Source organism: Rhincodon typus, chromosome 10, assembly GCF_021869965.1.
Source record: "Rhincodon typus isolate 14 chromosome 10, sRhiTyp1.1, whole genome shotgun sequence".
Classification (NCBI taxonomy): Eukaryota; Metazoa; Chordata; class Chondrichthyes; order Orectolobiformes; family Rhincodontidae; genus Rhincodon; species Rhincodon typus.
The window spans coordinates 7,482,032-7,499,445 of NC_063341.1; the positions used below are offsets into that span (position 1 = coordinate 7,482,032).

Here is a 17,414-nt window from a genome sequence, read left to right on the forward strand (position 1 = left end):
CTTCCAGCAAAAGAGATTGGGTAGCTCCTGTATATCTTAATAAATTATGATTTTAACCATATCATTTAAAGAATAATGGGTTATTTTCCCTCCTGATAAAAATTCTCTATGTCTCCCATCCACTTTCTACACCTCTCTGGCACTCACAGTAATATTTTGCTTTAGTCTCACAGTGATAGCTAAAGCTAAAATTTGATCCATTGTATTTTTGTTCTGGATTCCTTTCTCAGATTCATTCTTATGAACCTCCTGAAGTCTCCTGTGTTTCCCATGCCAAGAGCCTATGGAATGTCACACCTCTGGAGAGAATCAGGACAAGTTCAAACAGAAAGAGTAAACAAGAGGAAATAATGAGAGGCTTAGTAACTCTCAGCAGGGAGCCATCTCCTGCACACATGGTTGTGTTTAATTCTTCCAGGGATAAACAAAGATTACATTCTCTTTTTTCCTCAAGTTTCTTAATTTCTAACTCATTTTCTCTTTTAAAACTGCTGCATTTATTTCATATTATTCAAGCTGGTTTATCTGTTAGCCAATCAGAACAGTGACTTTCCACTTATCGTACATACCTGGTTCCTCTTGAATTTCCTAGTCTCAGATACTGTGCCCCAATATAAATTATCACCACTTTCTTAGCTTTTGTCAATTATGCTAATTTTTCCTTAGTTAAACCTTGTGAATCAGTCAATGGTACCTTCACCACCTGTTAAAAAAAGGTGTTTCCAGTGCCTCTTTAGTTTTGCAGTGTGGGAAGCTTGTCATCTGTACTTTTTATTCCCAACCAGTTACGATTGCTCCATGTCCACTTTCTTGTTGTCTGTGTCCAAGATCCTGGGCAAGGCCTGTAACACCATAAGACATAGGAGCAGAGTTAGACTATTCTGTCTGTTCCATCACCACCCTCTGCCTGAAGAAATTCCTCCTCAGCTCAGTTCTGAAGGGTTGTGCCTTCACTCTGAGGCTGTGCCCTCAGGTCGGAGTCTCTTCAACTGATAGAAACATCTCCATGTTCACTCTATCCAGGCCTCTCTGTATTCTGTAAGTTTCAGTCAGATCCCCCGATCCTTCTGAACTCCATAGAGTGTAAACCCAGAGTCCTCAGCCGCTCCTTGTATGACAAGTCCATCATCCCAAGTATCACTCCTTTGGGCTCCCTTCCAATGCCAGCACATCCTGCCTTATAAAATAGGTCCAAAACTGTTCACAATATTCCAAATATGGTCCAAGCAGAGCCTTATACAGCCTCAGAATTACATCCCTGCTGTTTTATTCTAGCCTTCTTGAATTGAATGCTAACATTGCATTTGCCTCCCTAACTGCCAACTGAGCCTGCACATTAATCTTAAGAGACTCAAACTGAAAAGTCCCTTTGTATTTCAGATTTCTGGAGAATTTCCCCATTTAGAAAATGGTCTACTCTTCCTACCAAAGTGCATAACTTCACGCTTACCCACAGTGAATTCCATCTGCCACTTCTTTGCACACTCTCATGGCCTGTCCAGGACCTTCTGCAATTGTGCAAATCACCTGAAGAATAGGCTTAATTAGGCTAAATAATGTTTGTATGCACCCAAGCATGAGGGTTTCCTATGGTAGTGTCCCTATCCTTGAGTCGGGTGGTCCAGGGTCAAGTCCCACCTACTCTAGTGGTGTGCCCTAACATCTCTGATCAGGTTAATTAAAGCTATTTGGATGCAAACATTCCTTGAGGGGAGTGAAAAGCCTTTCCTGTGATAGGGAAGTCCAAAAGAAGTAGACATATCTCTGAGCCAGGAGGACTGAGATCAAGTCCCACTGCCCCAGAGGTGTGTCATAACATCTTTGAACAGATTGATTAGGAAAATACTGAGAGCTTAGGCAGTTAGGGTGATGCCAGGAAGGATAATGATTATCTGGGATTCTTTGTTTTCATCTAAGGTACTAGGGGTTATGGAAACAAGGAGACTTTAAGGTACAGATCAGCTATAACTCTAATTTATGGGAAATTTAATTTGCAGACTAACTGACCCCTGTTTGTTTCTGCTGTCCTTTCTGTGACATGCTGATCTGAACACCTGTGCTTGCTTCTCAACACATGAGAGAGAAATGCAATAACAAGAAAACTGAACATAGCAGTCCCCTGCAGCAAGAATGGGCCCATATCAAAACCTAGAGGCTCTGCAATTAACCCACCGAACCTGCATAAGTCTTTTTTTTTTGGCTTAGAGAAGTTCTATTTTCAGGAGAATAAATATGTCTCAGAAAGCCAGAGGCGGTCAGAATAAAATATGTTCCTGGGTTTCTGGGTTTGATTCAAATACACGAAAACACTTGAGCAAGTCTCCCAAGATAAGATTTTTGCAAGTTACGTTCTCCAGTGATGATTGTTTTCATTCCACTGACTGAATCTTCAATGTCCCATCAAATGTTTGAGGAGATGCCATTTTAATTGGTTACAGAGTAACTGTGTGCTGGCTCAACTCATTTGAAAGGAGTTAAAAGGTCGTAATTACTTAAGAAGGTTCTTTCAAATGTTTAGCATATATCTGGCTTGAGAATTATTCATATTGTACTGTATCCCCTCGGGCTCTTTTGAAAATGTGACTTCTGATTATTTAGATCAAATAATTTCCAGAACATTCTATACTGATGCTTCTAACAAGTGTGATCCACAATGACGATTAAAATGTGTTTTGACTTTGGTCTTTCAGACGGAGATTTCCCTTATTTGCATGTATGGAAAATGGGACCGTCTTGTGACCTGTGACCCCATCGACTGTGGTTTTCCTGACCAGTCACACGTTTACCATGCCGGCTTTTTCTGCCCTGAGGGTACCATCATTGGAAAGAGGTGTACGTTCTCTTGCAATCCACCAGCTAAACTGCAAGGTACATGAATACAATCATTCGGAGTTTAGTGTTGGACCATAAGAGCTTTTGAAAAGGGGAGCTGGAATCTAAGTGCGATTTGCCTTTGTGTCAAAGCACACGAGAACTCCTTTCCTCACAGCACTGTATTTACACCACATGGAACTGCAATGGTTCAAGTAGGAGGCCCATCACCACCTTCTCAAGGGCAATTAGGGATGAGATTTAAGTCCTGGTCTAGTCAGCGACACCCTCATCCCAAGAAGTCTTCTTCTGAAAAAAGAAACAGCTGCAGAAAGTCAGCCCTTCCCCCCACTCCAAACAGGTTGTGTTGGAAGGGTTGCGACCCGGACAGATTTGATCGCTGGACCGTGCCAGAGTTCTTGGTCTGAGGCTTCAGTTCAAGTGCAAACCTCAGGTGGGCTTGGTGAGGCTACCTTAACAATGAATTTTGTTAATGTAGCAATGTCTAACACAGTGAAGTCCAATGAGACATTTCACAGGAGCATTATAAAACAAAGTATGCCACTGAGTCATGTTAGGAGAATTCGATCAGATGGTTGAAAGTTTGATCAAAGAGTGAGATTGTAACGAGTGTCATACAGGAGAAAAATGAAGTACAGAGTCAGTGAGGTGTATGGAGGAGAGTTCAGACCTCACAAGATGCACTGCACTAATTCAGTGAGGTGTATATTGACAGCACCTCCCAAACCCATAACCTTACCTCTTCGGGGAACAAGAACAGCAGGTAGATGGATCACACCACTTGTATGTTCCCCTCCAAGGCACACACCATCCTGACTTGGATAAGCTGTTTGTGCTAACTGCAACGACTACATGCTCCCGGTGTTTGTATTGTAGATACTTTATAATGTCTTGTGTAGTGTCAGTTGCTGCAGTAGTTTAAACAGAGGTAGTATTGGGTTGGATAAGGAATTGATTGGGAGGGGGTTTACATGAGAGCAGGAATAATGGTCTGCACACAATTATCAAAGGAATTATGGTGGTCCAAGAAAATGCTGGGGCTTTAGTTTCTCACAATATTTATAAATTACTTGGATGAAGGAACAGAGAGCTGCATGACTAAGTTAGATGGTTAAATAAACAGTGAAGTTGAGAGCAGCGTGTTGCAAATGGTCATTGATTCGTTGTGTACTTGGGCGAAGCAGGCATCTGGAGTTTAATATGAGCAAAGTGTGAGGTGATCTATTTTGGATGTTTAAAAAAAAAACAGAGTATTTTCTAAGTGGAGAAATGCTTCAAATTGTGGGCGAGCAGAGAGATTCAGTGCTCCAAGGACAGAAATATCCAAAAGCTGTTGAAAAATGTGTGACAAGTAAATAAAAAGTCTGATGGAATGTTGGCCCTTTATCTCAAGGGGTCTATAATACAAAAGGACTGAAATTGTAATCGAGTTAAGTAAGTTAGACGGCATCTGGGACACAGCATCTGTTCTGGGTGCCATATCCCAGCAAGGGTGTCTTGACCCTGAGACGGCTTCAGTGTAGATGAAACAAGGTTTAAATTATCAAGAGCAGTTTCACAGATGAGACTTGCGTGCTCTTGTTGCTGCACAAGCTTAAGGGATGATCCAAATGAGGTCTCTCAGTATGGTGTGATGGGTGCAACTATTCGCCGTGATGAGAGAAGAACAAAGTGATAGCTCTGCTGTTCTGCAGTGATTTCAGGAAGCTCTCTATACGAAAGGCGATGGGAATCTGAAGAACTCTTCCCTGAGAAACTGTCGAAGTTACAGGTCAATTTCAAAACTGAAAAGGACAAACTTTTGTTTGGCAAGTACTTTGAAGATTACAGAACCAAGATGGAGTTGAGTCACAGAACAGCCATGATCTATTTGAATGCTGGAACAGAGTGGAGAGTCTAAATGGCCTAATTTGACATTCTGCACATTTCCTCGGTTGCTCGAATGTACAGGACAGTTGACAACAGCTTGCAATTTGAGCAAAAACCCAACTTCCTATGGGGTTGTTTATTAATATTTGCCAGTTCTCGGGACTTCAATTTATTCCATCAGAATGTTCATAATAAACTGTCCTCTGAAGTGATCTCAAAACCCATGTTCAGAAGAATGAGATCTGTTGCATTCTGTCTCACAGTCAGTGTGTCCTTAAAAGACATGCTCATGATAGCATCACTGCACACGTAACCTGAGATCATCTCATACTCCATCTTACTTCAGGCCATTTGAAGCATGATGTTCTATTGTAACTTAACAGCAGCCCAGACATTGATGTAGCTGAGATTGTAACGTTTGGATGTATTAGTTATTTGTGACAACTTTAAGTAAAATACTTTTGGGGGAAAACTTACACATTAGATAAATCTTGGGACGTAGGCAGTCAATGAGTTGTGTTGGCAGAGCTGGTGGACAAATTGCTACAATAATGTACATGGCTAACAAGGTGCGGAGCTGGATGAACACAGCAGGCCAGGCAGCATCAGAGGAGCAGAAAAGCTGACGTTTTGGGCCTGGACCTTTCTTCAGAAATGGGGGAGGGGAAGGGGGCTCTGAAATAAATAAATAAACGATTAAAGAAGCTGGACAGAGGAGCAGATATGTGGAGAGAAGATGGACAGGTCAAGGAGGCGGTGATGAAGCCCGTAAAGGTGAATGTAGGTGGGGAGTTGGGATGGGGTTGGTCAGTGAGGAGGGAGGGGCAGGTAGGTGGAAAGGAAGACAGACAGATCAAGGAGACAGGGACGAGATGGGCTGGTCTTGGGATGAGTTCGGGGGTGGGGAGATTTTGAAGCTTGTAAAGATGGATAGGTCAAGGAGGCGGGGATGAGGTTAGTAGGTAGGGAGTGGGAGCCCTCTTCCCCTGCCCCATTTCTGAAGAAGGGTCCAGACCCGAAACGTCAGCTTTCCTGCTCCTCTGATGCTGCCTGGCCTGATGTGTTCATCCAGCTCTCCACCTTGTTATCTCAGACTCCAACATCGACAGTTCCTACTATCTCTGAATGTACATAGGTAGATGTGTTTCTGATCGCACTTCATTAAACACCATTACTTATTTTTGTCAATTGATTCAAAACACATTAAAAAATTCCAAATAGTAACATTCATAGCAGTTTATACAAAAAGTAATGTTTGATTGGAGTTTAATTTTGCAGCAGCCACTTTTCTAAACAGCTGGGATTTATTTACCACGTTTTCCTTTTCTGTTTACTTAGTGCCTGCTTTAGGCGTCCAAGATTTCTTCCAACAAAAGCCCTACTATCTGTAATCACAGCTTGAAATGGGATCTGACAACATTCACTGGTTAGAAAATTTACGACAAGACAGATCTGTGTAAACGTTTTAGTTGGGAAATTATTTTCATTCCTAACAGAAGCAGAGGTCTGATTTTTAAGTATATAATTGCCATGTGAAGCACACTATGTAATGAGTCAAGTGTTTACTATTTCTGATATCTGTCACGCAATGGAATATTGTCAGCATGCATTACGTAACTTTAGAAGCAGGCCATTTGGCCCATTGTGATCTACTTAACCCCTTTCGTGGAAATAATTTCACAGGTGCTGAACCTATTGAAGCTGTTTAATGTTGTGAGGAAATTTAAATAAGTGGTTCAAGGGATTATCTTGTAGTGCAGTGGTAGTGTCTCTACCCCTTGGCTGGGAGGCCCAAGTTGGAATCTCACCTGCTCCAAAGGTGTGGAACAACACCTCTGAACAGGTTGATTAGAAAAATAGATTGATCATTAGATAGGGGCCTCTTGTAGCACAGTGGTAGTGTCTGAACCCCTGGACTAGGAGACCGAGGTTCAAGTCCCACCTACTCTAGATTCTGTCATAACGTCTCTGAACAGATTGATGAGAAAATATTTCTGATAATATAGAATGAAGGCTCTTGTGGTGCAGTGGTAGTGTCCCAGTTGTGCTCAAGTTCCATCTAATCCAGAGGTGTGTCATAACACCTCTAAACACAGGTTGATAAGGAAATATTAACAAGTAAGTGCATCGGGTGAGGTTTCTAAGCTGGTGGCCAATCTGATTACTCCCAACAGCACCATCAGAAACAGTGGCCCCTGCTGGGATTACATCCAGTCCCAGTGAAGAAGAGGCAGGAAGAGGATGAGAATATCTGTTGTTGGGGGTGTGGCTACTTAGCGGGGCCAACAGAGGAGGTGTGTGGGTTTGTGGAGAGGTGTGACGAAACTGGTAGTGGTGAGAGAGCTGCATGCAGTTGAGGAAAGGGACTCTAACAGAGATGCTCTCCTTGAGGCCCATGCAGACTTGCATGTTGGGACATTGCTGTTGACTCCCATTGGCCAAATAATTGTGGTCATTAATTAGCTGCTAGCAGCACTTGGTGGCATAGCAGAAGTGTTGCTGGTTCAGCAATCCAGAGGCCCAGGCTAAAGCTTTGAGAACATGGGTTCAAATCCCATCCCAGTAAATGGTGGAATTTGAATTGAATAGAACCAACCTGGAATTAAATGTTGGCCTAATGACAACCATTAAACCATTGTCGATTATCATAACAACCCACCTGCTTTACAGATGTCCTTTAGGGAAGAAAAATTTGCCTTCCTCACCCAGTTTGCCCTACCTATAACTCCAGATTCAGTGGCTGACACTTAAACACCTTATGTTTTTATTCATTCACAGGATGAGGGCATCGCTGGCTGGGCCATTGTCCATACCTAATTGCCCAGAGGACAATTAAGAGTTAAGCATATTGCTTTGGGTCTGGAGTCACATGTAGGTTACACCAGGTAAAGCCAACAGCTTTCTTCCCTAAAGGACAGTAGTGAACCAGATGGGTTTTTACAACAATTGACGATGGATTCACAGTCATCATTGGACCCTTAAATCCAGGTTTTTTTTGCACTGAATTCAAATTCCACCATTTGTTGTGGCAGGATTCAACCTTTGTAGGCAAATATAGCAGCCCATCTACACACAGCAAAGCGCCACAACTAATATAAAAGAACATAAAAATAATCAGTCTAATTTTCTAGCGTTGCTTGAAATGGGAATTTTGACAAGGACACCACTGGCAGCAGCTGTAGAATGAGAAACAGAGTGAATGATTCAGATGGATAAAGCAATGAAAGGTCACAGACCTTGAACATTAGTTGCTCAAGTGTTAAGCTAGACGTTTTAAACAAAAAAGTGAATTCTCACAGTGTGGCCACTGATGACGTGCAGCTTTTGGTTACGCCTCCCGGGTTGTCAGAACAAGGTTGCATTGACCCCCCCCGACCCTTTGATCTGCTGCAGTGCTTTGTAGAGGCTTGATACTACCAAGTATTGGCCAGGCTATATTAGGGAGCAGTTAAGAGTCAACCACATTGGCTTAGATGTTTATAGGCCAGACCAGGCCATACAACTAGGGCCCCTTCCCAACGTTCTTAGAACAGCCTTGTTATTAGACTTGCAACACTTGTCTTTAAATTTTCAGATATGCAAATTGAATTCAAGTTCTGAAATTGCCACAGTATGGTATGGATTCATGTTCTCTGAATTATTAAAATAGTCCCACGAAGATAAGAATCAGTTCAATGATCCAGACCACTCTGCTCTCATTACCAATTCACAGATGGCAAGTTTTATGCCTCTAAAAGAGTTCTTGATCAGCAGACTTTGCCGTTGACAAGTGTTTTAGCCTGCCAGTACAGCAGGTAGATGTGCCAACCTGTAGCCTTGGTTTTATACAGCTGTGCTGCCAAAGTAGGAATGATCAATCACTTGTTGCATACGAAACCAATTTACATTGGAATTTTCTTGACTAGAAAAAAATGTTGATGGTCTTCATCACGTTTATGTGAATTGAAGGGCTGAATTTTCCCCATCTCTTTAGTCATAGGCTTTGAGGTAAGGGAACGTGGAAAATAGGGGCTGGTTACCATGTCAGTGTAGGTCCCCAAAGCATTCCTGCCACTGGGGATTCTCTTCCACAGCTAGCCTTTCATGTGGACCACGAATTCCGTTTTTCAATTCCAGATGATTCCCGGCTCAATGAGGGGCTTGTGGCGGGCTAGAGGGCCCCTCAGAGTTGGAAGCACAAAGTGCAGGGCCGTTATCAATATAATGCTGAAGTCGCGGTCCGTATTGACCCAATTGGATGGAATTCCCCTCCAGGCTGACGTGTACATCAACTTGATGGTGAGCCCAGTCAGGATACCTTTGTGTTGACATGCCTGCGTGGTGCTCAACCTGTTTCAGCAGCACTATCTCCCAGTAGGACTGCCATGCCTCCAGAACAGCTGGCACTGTGATTGGGTGGACAGCGTCTGAAGTCCATCCATGGACCTTAGTTAGAAGGTGGGCCCAGTGGTGGCCAGTTAAGAAGACCCCTCTCAGGAGATTGCTTCTCAATCTTGCTGCTTGCAAGTAGGATCTAAGAATTCTATTTGATCCTGATATCAGTGTCCTAAAGTCCTGGGACAAAGTCCACTGTGAGCAGTGTGAATCGTGTAACTTCATTTCTCGTACTCAGCGTTACCGACCTGAATTCCTAATGATACAAGGACATTCTAATAAACCTTTGATTACTCACTTAGCTGGATTACTGTATTCACTCCTGCGTCCCACTCCTTCAGAAGGGTGTCAAGGCTTTGGAGAGAGTGTGGCACCAATGTCCCAGAATGGTACCGGAGTTGAGCACCTCAGTTATGTTCAGAAACTGTTGAAGCCTGGACTGGAGCAGAGAATTTTCATTTGCCCTGCTGTGTGAATGTGTTTCATCTTTAACTCAGGAAAAGAGCAATTTAAATCTTAGATTAGTTCAACAATTGGTTGCCAAACCATTTTTCAATAAGGGACCCTCCTGATCTTTAGTAGGTCACCAGACACTTAAAGGCTTTGGCCTTTAATTAGTGAGCCCTCATAGAACAAGGGAATAACAAATCAATGACACAGAACTTTATTCTTTTAGCACCTAAACTTAGCTTGCTGTACTGTGCAGTGGACTGTTAATTGCTATATAAAGCTAGAGAATAATTAACTCCTCCCTGTTACTTGTTTCACTAATACAGAAATGCTTGGCCAGTTAAGAATCTTCTACACGTTAGACCGATTCATTTTGAAGACTACACAAGATCTTTTTAGTCTTCAAGTATTTTGGAGACTTGAAGGAGGGAGTGGATATACCATTTCAAAAGTTGTTAGTGGAGCTGAGGAGAATTTAAGTTCCAAAGACTGCTTACGTGACAGATGTGTGTGCACGCACAGATAGCTATACGTTAACATGAACGTTAAATATATCCCGATTCTGACACCCATATTCAGGTCATCTGCCAGAACCACTACTTGAATTTCTGAACAAAAAAAAAGCAAAAGAACTGCAGTTGCTGGAAATCAGAAACAAAAACAGAAATTGCTAGAAAATGTCTGCACGTCTGGCAGCACCTGTGGAGAGAAAGCAGAGTTAACATTTCTAAAAATCAATTTCTGTTTTTGTACTTGAATTTCTGCAGCACTCTTAATAGAATGAAACACCTCAAAGCACTTCACAGGAAACATTATCCACATCACATACCAATAAGCTGCATAAAGCAATATTAGAGAAGGTGTTCCAAAACTTTATCAAAGAGGAATCTTTTAAGGAATCTTTTAGGTGGGTAGAGAGGCAGCGGCAATGTGTTTAAAGTCATGGACCCTTAAGAGATTAGGAGTACTGATATGTTGCTAGAGGATGTTCCAGAGATAGGGAGGGATGGGATCATGGAAAGATGTGAAAACCAGAATGAGATTTTAACAGTCAAGGCCAGGAGCCGGTGTAGGTCAGTGACTTTAGGGATGATAGGGAAACAGAACATGGTGAGAGTTTGGAGACAGGCAGCAGCAATTTAGATCAGTTCAGGTTCGGGGATCTACTGCATTTACCTGCCTGTCTGTCTTTAGGTAACCTCTCATTTGCTGGTCACGCCACCACTTTGGCTGCAGATGAATGTTGACTGGGGATGTGATGCGTAAGACCATGTGGAGGTCATTCAGGCACCATCAATTTAAATGATTGTTGATCTGTCTGTAACTCTGACTGGAACTCCTGCAGTGCAGAAATCTGACCCACATGCTGGTGTTCACTGCAGTCATGCTGATGTCGTATTCCTGATAGTGTTGGGACACAATGAAGAACAGATATACATCAGCAGAGAGTAACACTCTGTTCCCTACTGCAAGTTACATGCCACACCCACTGGATACAGAATTCATTTTGCTGACATTCAGCAAGCATAGATTTGTGACACATTATAGTCAGATTCAGTGACAATCTACGTTGCAACCTCCTCAAGATTTTTAATGTTAAATGAGTGCATAAGCATTGGCTCTGCAATACCTAACCCCTTGGGATGTAATGGACAACCCCTTATTGTTTTATTTTATTACTCCATGGAATCTAAGTGCTGCTGGCAATAGTCTAACCCTCAAAGAGACCAAGCAAACCATGCTATTGTAACCAACCCATCAGCACTTGGAGGACCTACCACCCTCTCAGAAGGTATCTAGGGGTGGGCATGGTAGGATTTGAACTCTCATTCTTTGAGTCATTGGTTAGCACATGTCTGTTTTCAGCTGTACAAACTTTCTTGGCAATTCTAGAAACTTTGACACAATTGCTAGTACAGGAGTGTACATAAATTAAGACATAGGGTCCTGTTTTCTTGCAGACAGAAAGAATATGTATACACATTGCACTTGTTTAACTGAACAAAATACATGACAGCAATTCTTGTTCATTCCTTAGGGCAAGATTTTGACTAATCTAGTCAGCCTGCCTGATTTAACATTCAAACAAAGTTTGGCAGTTAACACTCACTCGTCATTAACTGGTGCATTCATCATGACAAAACCTGTATCATTCTGAGGCCACTTGCCAACCAGTCAGTACCCTTTTCTCATGTAGTTGTTCCATTTGAAATTTGGCATTCAGGTGTCAATCCTGATGAGAGCGTGTCGCTTTGTCGAAATAATTTGTGAAAGCTTCCAACACATGTCAGTGCCATACAGCAAGAGCAGGAGACATTCCTGGTCACCTGTGTGAAGGAAAGAATTCAGAGCCTCCTCATTACCATCCATAGCTGCAGAGCTACAATGTGCACAGAAAAATGTGTGTTGGACTCCCAGGCCTGGCAGTTATCTGGGCTGTGGCTGTAGGTCAGATCGGATGCTGGTAGCACGGGATTGGATCCTCCTTCCACCCAGAGTTGGATTCGGGACCTTGTTGCCTTGCTTTTACCCACGTTGGAGGTTGTGGCGTTGAGGTGGCGGACCTGCCTTTGGCAGAAAAGTGAAGAAGACCGACTGAATGGAAATCTGTGTCTGAACCGCCAAATCTGCAGGCATCCAGTGCTTTGGCACCAGCCATTCAAAGCTGGGGATTACATAATTTATGATTGTAAGGCCGATGGTCAGTTGCTGAAACGCTTGAGGTCGAGGTCTCTAGCTTTGGAACTAGGAAGCCTCTATCCAAGTGGGAAGCACTGACTCTGTAGTAATCTGCTAGTTAATGACTGACTCAAGTTGTCTGAACCGGAGTGCAATCCTTCGTTGTCCCCCTAAATAACAGCACAGTGCTCTGTGGTGAGACCCAGATGTACGGAGGGTTTATTGGACATGTTGGGCCGCGTCTGTCAATCAAACAAATGGAAATCTATCAGTTCGCCACGAGGTTAATGACTTTGGCCCCATGTGCAGTCTGACTGGCAAATGCCACTCTCGTGTGGGTGTCTGGGCAGCAGGGTAAACCTTTCCTGTTCCCGACTGCGCTTCGCAAACGCGAGAGAGAGAGAGAGAGAGAGAGAGAATATTCGGCAGCGAGCGAGTTAAACTGTTTTGGAGACTGTTGACGAGTCAGGTTCTGCCAAGCCACTGCTGAGAACAGTGTCACCGTTCATCAGCGTTGTCCTTTGATTGATCAGTGGAGTAAAGCTGGGCCTTTTGCAAACATATGTTTCCGATTTGGAATTCTGTGTTTCGAGGGTTTTATGTTTGCGAAATATGCTGTTGTCATAACCTTTTAAAATCCCAAGAGCTGCCAACAATTTATACCTAAAATAAAACACTGACTATGTATTAAAATAGCACTGGAGGAATGGGCATTTGTCATGTCTTTTAATGGAGGCAGGTATTCTTTGATACCCGAACATGTTACAGGTTCCCTATATTATGCTGCAGGATAGAATAAAGGGCATGGTGAAGCTGCCACTGTATTCATTGCTTTTTCTCTTTAGGGGAGAACCACTCATTGATATGTATGGCAGATGGCTTGTGGTCACTGCCTGAGGCTTACTGCAAGGTGGAATGCCACACTCCACCACCAATCGCCAATGCCAAACTGCTGGTGCCAAAGTGTCAACAGGGAGCTCATGACGTTGGTTCCATCTGCAGATACAAGTGCGCCCCTGGCTATTATGTCCGTGGGAATCACGACAAGCGATCCAGAAAGTGAGTAAGTCTTCCTGCACTTCTCCTCGACAAAAAAAAACGAGGAGCCCAGCCTGAGTTCAAATGGTGAAGCTGTAACTGGAGTTGACTTGGGATGTCCTCTGGAGGGAGCAGGCCATCTTAGTGCTGAGTTTAGCAGCTGCAGGGTCAGTGGGCAATCCTGAGCCTGTCTGTGCCATCCTCACTCCACATGCTCAGGAACGTCTGTGCTTGTAACTGTAACGTTCCAACTCCCAGTGGAGCTTGTGTGTGTTCCAGCACTTGCTGCTGCAGCTTCAGCTACTCAGGATCTCTGTTCTGATATTCCCTGCCTAAATTTCACTCCTTCACTAAGATGCTTCTTCAAACCGTTTTCTTTGGCCAAACCTGTCTTGATATCTCTATGTGGCTCATTTCCAAATTCTGCTTGGTAATAAAGGCTGTGAAATACCTTGCAATACTTGTTTATACAAGCTGTGTAAATACAAATTACCTTCTGTGTGTCTGTTTGCATTGGTGCATGTCCCGCTCTGTGTGTGTGTGTGTGTGTGTGTGTGTGTGTGTGTGTGTGTGTGAGAGAGAGAGAGAAAGAGAAAGAGAAAGGAGAGAGCTGGGAAATGCATGTGCTTGCATGCGCAGCCTTATTTCTAAATGATTGGATTTCTGTAATTGCCAAGCTAACAGAGGAAGGGTCTCCAAAGAGTGCCCGACACAGAGCAATCACTGCCTTAAGCATGTGCAGCCTGTACTCCCAAATCTATGAGAAAAGAACCAAAACGTGAAGAGATAAACACTTTAATCAGGTCATCCCTCACTCTTCTAAACTCGATGAAGACAAACCCAGCCCGTCCAATCTTTCCCCATAAGACAAGCTATGAATTCTAAATGTCAGTCCAGTAAACCTCCTCTGAACAGCCTCCCAAAGCATTTAAATTCTTGCTTAAGTGTAGAGACCAAAACTTCACATGGTATTGTAATGTGGTCCCACCAATGTCCTACATAAAGTTCTTACTCGTCTGTTCAATACCTTGCATAATAGAGAACAGCATCCCATTAAACTTCTTAATCATTTGCTGTACCTGCAAACTGTTTGTGACTGACACACTGGATCACCTAGGTCCCTCTGCACCTCAGAATGTTGCCATCATTCTCCATTTAAATAATACACTGCATTTTTATTCTTTCTGCCAAAGTGAATGATTTCATGTTTTCCCATATTATACTTGACCTGCCAGATTTTTGCCCACATCCCATAGTTACCTGTTTCAGTCTACTTCCGAGTTTTGTCCTCTCCATGACATACTCTCTCACCTAACTTTATGTCATTTGCAAATGTAACCGCTGTGCCCATGTTCACCTCATCTAAGTCATTGATATAAATTGTAGAAAGACGTGGACCTTATTCACCACATTCTGCTAATGAGGAAATGATTTATGCACAATATATTTGTACATTTATGTACAAGCTGTTTGTTTTCTGCTGGCAAGTCATACCAGCATGTTGCCCCCTACATCATAAACTCCTACTTGTTCAAAACTTTTATGTGGCACCTTGTCAAATGTTGTCTGGAAATCCAAGTACAGAACATCAATATGCTCCTCTGGATCCACAGCACATATTGTTCTTTCAAAGAATTTCAATAAGTTGGTTTAACATGATTTCCCATTCACAAAACCCTGCTAACTCTTCCTGATAACTGTGAGCTACCTTTCTCTCATAGCCCCATCGAAATAATCTTCTGAGAGGTTGTTTCCTGTTGCGGAAGTCTAGGAACAGAGGGCATAAATTCAAAGTAAGGAGTTGCCCAGTTTGGACAGAGATGAGAAGGAATTTCTTCCGGGAGGTAGTGAATCTGTGGAATTCTTTGCTACAAAGACTGTCGAGGCCAGGTCATTAAGTATATTCAATCATTTGTAATGGACAGATTTATAACCAAAAAGAGAATCAAGGGTTATGGTAGATGAGGCAGAAAAATGAGGTCAGAGACTATTAGATCCACCATTATCTCATTGAATGGTGAGGTTGACTTGATGAGCTGAATGGCCTACCTCTGTGCCTGTAACTTATGGAGTTAAACTGAGTAATTTGATTGTATTAGAGCATAAGTAATAGTGAACAAATTCCTTAGGGGCTACAGAATGAGTGATAGTGAGCAAATCCATTTGGTTAAAGTGTGTGAGTGATAATGCACTATTTAACCGTGAGCCTAACCCTCCCTCTACTGACCCCATCTCCCACCTCCAACACACCCCCTCCTCCTGGACACCACCCCAAGGCCTCCTACCCTCCCTCAACCTCTTCATCTCCAACTGCCGTCGAGTCATCAATCACCTCAACCTCTCCACCCCTCTCACCCACTCCAACCTCTCCCCCGCAGAACGAGCAGCCGTCTGCTCCAATCCCAACCTCACCATAAAATCCGCAGACAAGGGAGGCGCAGTTGTAGTATGGCACACTGACCTCTGCATCGCTGAGGCCAGACGCCAGCTCTCTGACACCTCCTCCTACCGCCCCCTTGATCATGACCCCACCCCCGACCACCAAAACATCATCTCCCAAACCATCCACAACCTCATCACTTCAGATGACCTCCCACCCACAGCCTCCAACGTCATCGTTCCCCAATCCCGCACCGCCCACTTCTATCTCCTTCCCAAAATCCACAAACCTGACTGCCCTGGTCGACACATTGTCTCCATCTGCTCCTGCCCCACCGAACTTATCTCAACTTATCTCAACTCCATTTTCTCCCCCTTGGTCCAGCAACTCCCCACCAACGTCTGTGACTCCACCCACGCCCTCCACCTCCTCTGAAACTTCCAATTCCCTGGTCCCCAACACCTCATCTTTACCATGGACGTCCAGTTCCTATACACCTGTATTCCCCATGCAGATGGCCTAAAGGCCCTCCGCTTCTTCCTGCAGTCCCCCTCATGCGCTTAGCCGAACTTGTCCTCACCCTTAACGACTTCTCTTTCAATTCCTCCCTCTTCCTACAGACAAAGGGGGTGGCCATGGGTACCCGCATGGGCCCAAGCTATGCCTGCCTCTTTGTAGGGCACGTGGAACAATCCCTCTTCCGTAGCTACACTGGCCCTAAACCCCACCTCTTCCTCCATTACATCGATGACTGTATCGGCGCCACCTTGTGCTCCCATGAGGAGCTTGAACAGTTCGTCCACTTCACCAACACCTTCCACTCAACCTTAAGTTCACCTGGACCATCTCTGATACCTCTCTCTCCTTCCTGGACCTCTCTGTTTCCATCTCTGGCAACCACCCGGAAACCGATATCCATTTCAAGCCCACTGACTCCCACAGCTACCTAGAATACACCTCCTCCCACCCACCTTCCTGCAAAAATGCCATCCCCTATTCCGAATTCCTTCGCCTCCACTGCATCTGCTCCCAGGATGAGGCATTCCACTCCCGAACGTCTCAGATGTCCTCGTTTTTCAAGGACCACAACTTACCCCCCTCAGTGGTCGAGAACGCCCTCGACAGTGTCTCCCGCATTTCCCGCAACTCATCCCTCACACCCCTCCCCACAATAACAACCAAAGCAGAATCCCCCTCGTCCTCATGTACCACCCCACCAACCTCAGGATCCAACGCATCATCCTCCGACACTTCCGCCATCTGCAGTCCGACCCCACCACCAAGGACATCTTTCCCTCCCCACCCTTATCTGCTTTCCGGAGAGACCACTCTCTCCGTGACTCCCTTGTCCACTCCACACTCACCTCCAGCCCCACCAGACCCGGCACTTTTCCCTGCAACCGCAGTAAGTGCTACACCTGCCCCTACACATCCCCCCTTACCCCCATCCCAGGTCCCAAGAAGACCTTCCACATCAAGCAGATGTTCACCTGCACATCTGCTAATGTGGTATACTGCATCCGCTGTTCCCATTGTGGCCTCCTCTACATTGGGGAAACCAAGTGGAGGCTTGGGGACCGCTTTGCGCTCGGTTTGCACTAAACAACTGCACCTCACAGTCGCGAACCATTTCAACTCCCCCTCCCATTCCTTAGACGACATATCCATCCTGGGCCTCCTGCAGTGCCACAACAATGCCACCCGAAGGTCGCAGGAACAGCACCTCATATTTTGGTTGGGAACCCTGCAGCCCAATGGTATCAATGTGGACTTCACAAACTTCAAAATCTCC

The 17,414-nt window shown here is 44.2% G+C and overlaps 1 protein-coding gene across 1 annotated transcript in view; it reads left to right on the forward strand.

Annotated features, from left to right (window-relative positions):
* The window catches only part of LOC109930284 (pappalysin-2), a 340,597-nt gene that overhangs the window by 214,905 nt on the left and 108,278 nt on the right, over window positions 1–17,414 (forward strand). The window contains exons 15-16 of the mRNA XM_048602074.1: window positions 2,691–2,868; window positions 13,050–13,263. Of these exons, the coding sequence (XP_048458031.1) occupies window positions 2,691–2,868; window positions 13,050–13,263 (392 nt within the window). The remainder of the gene's footprint in view (window positions 1–2,690; window positions 2,869–13,049; window positions 13,264–17,414) is intronic.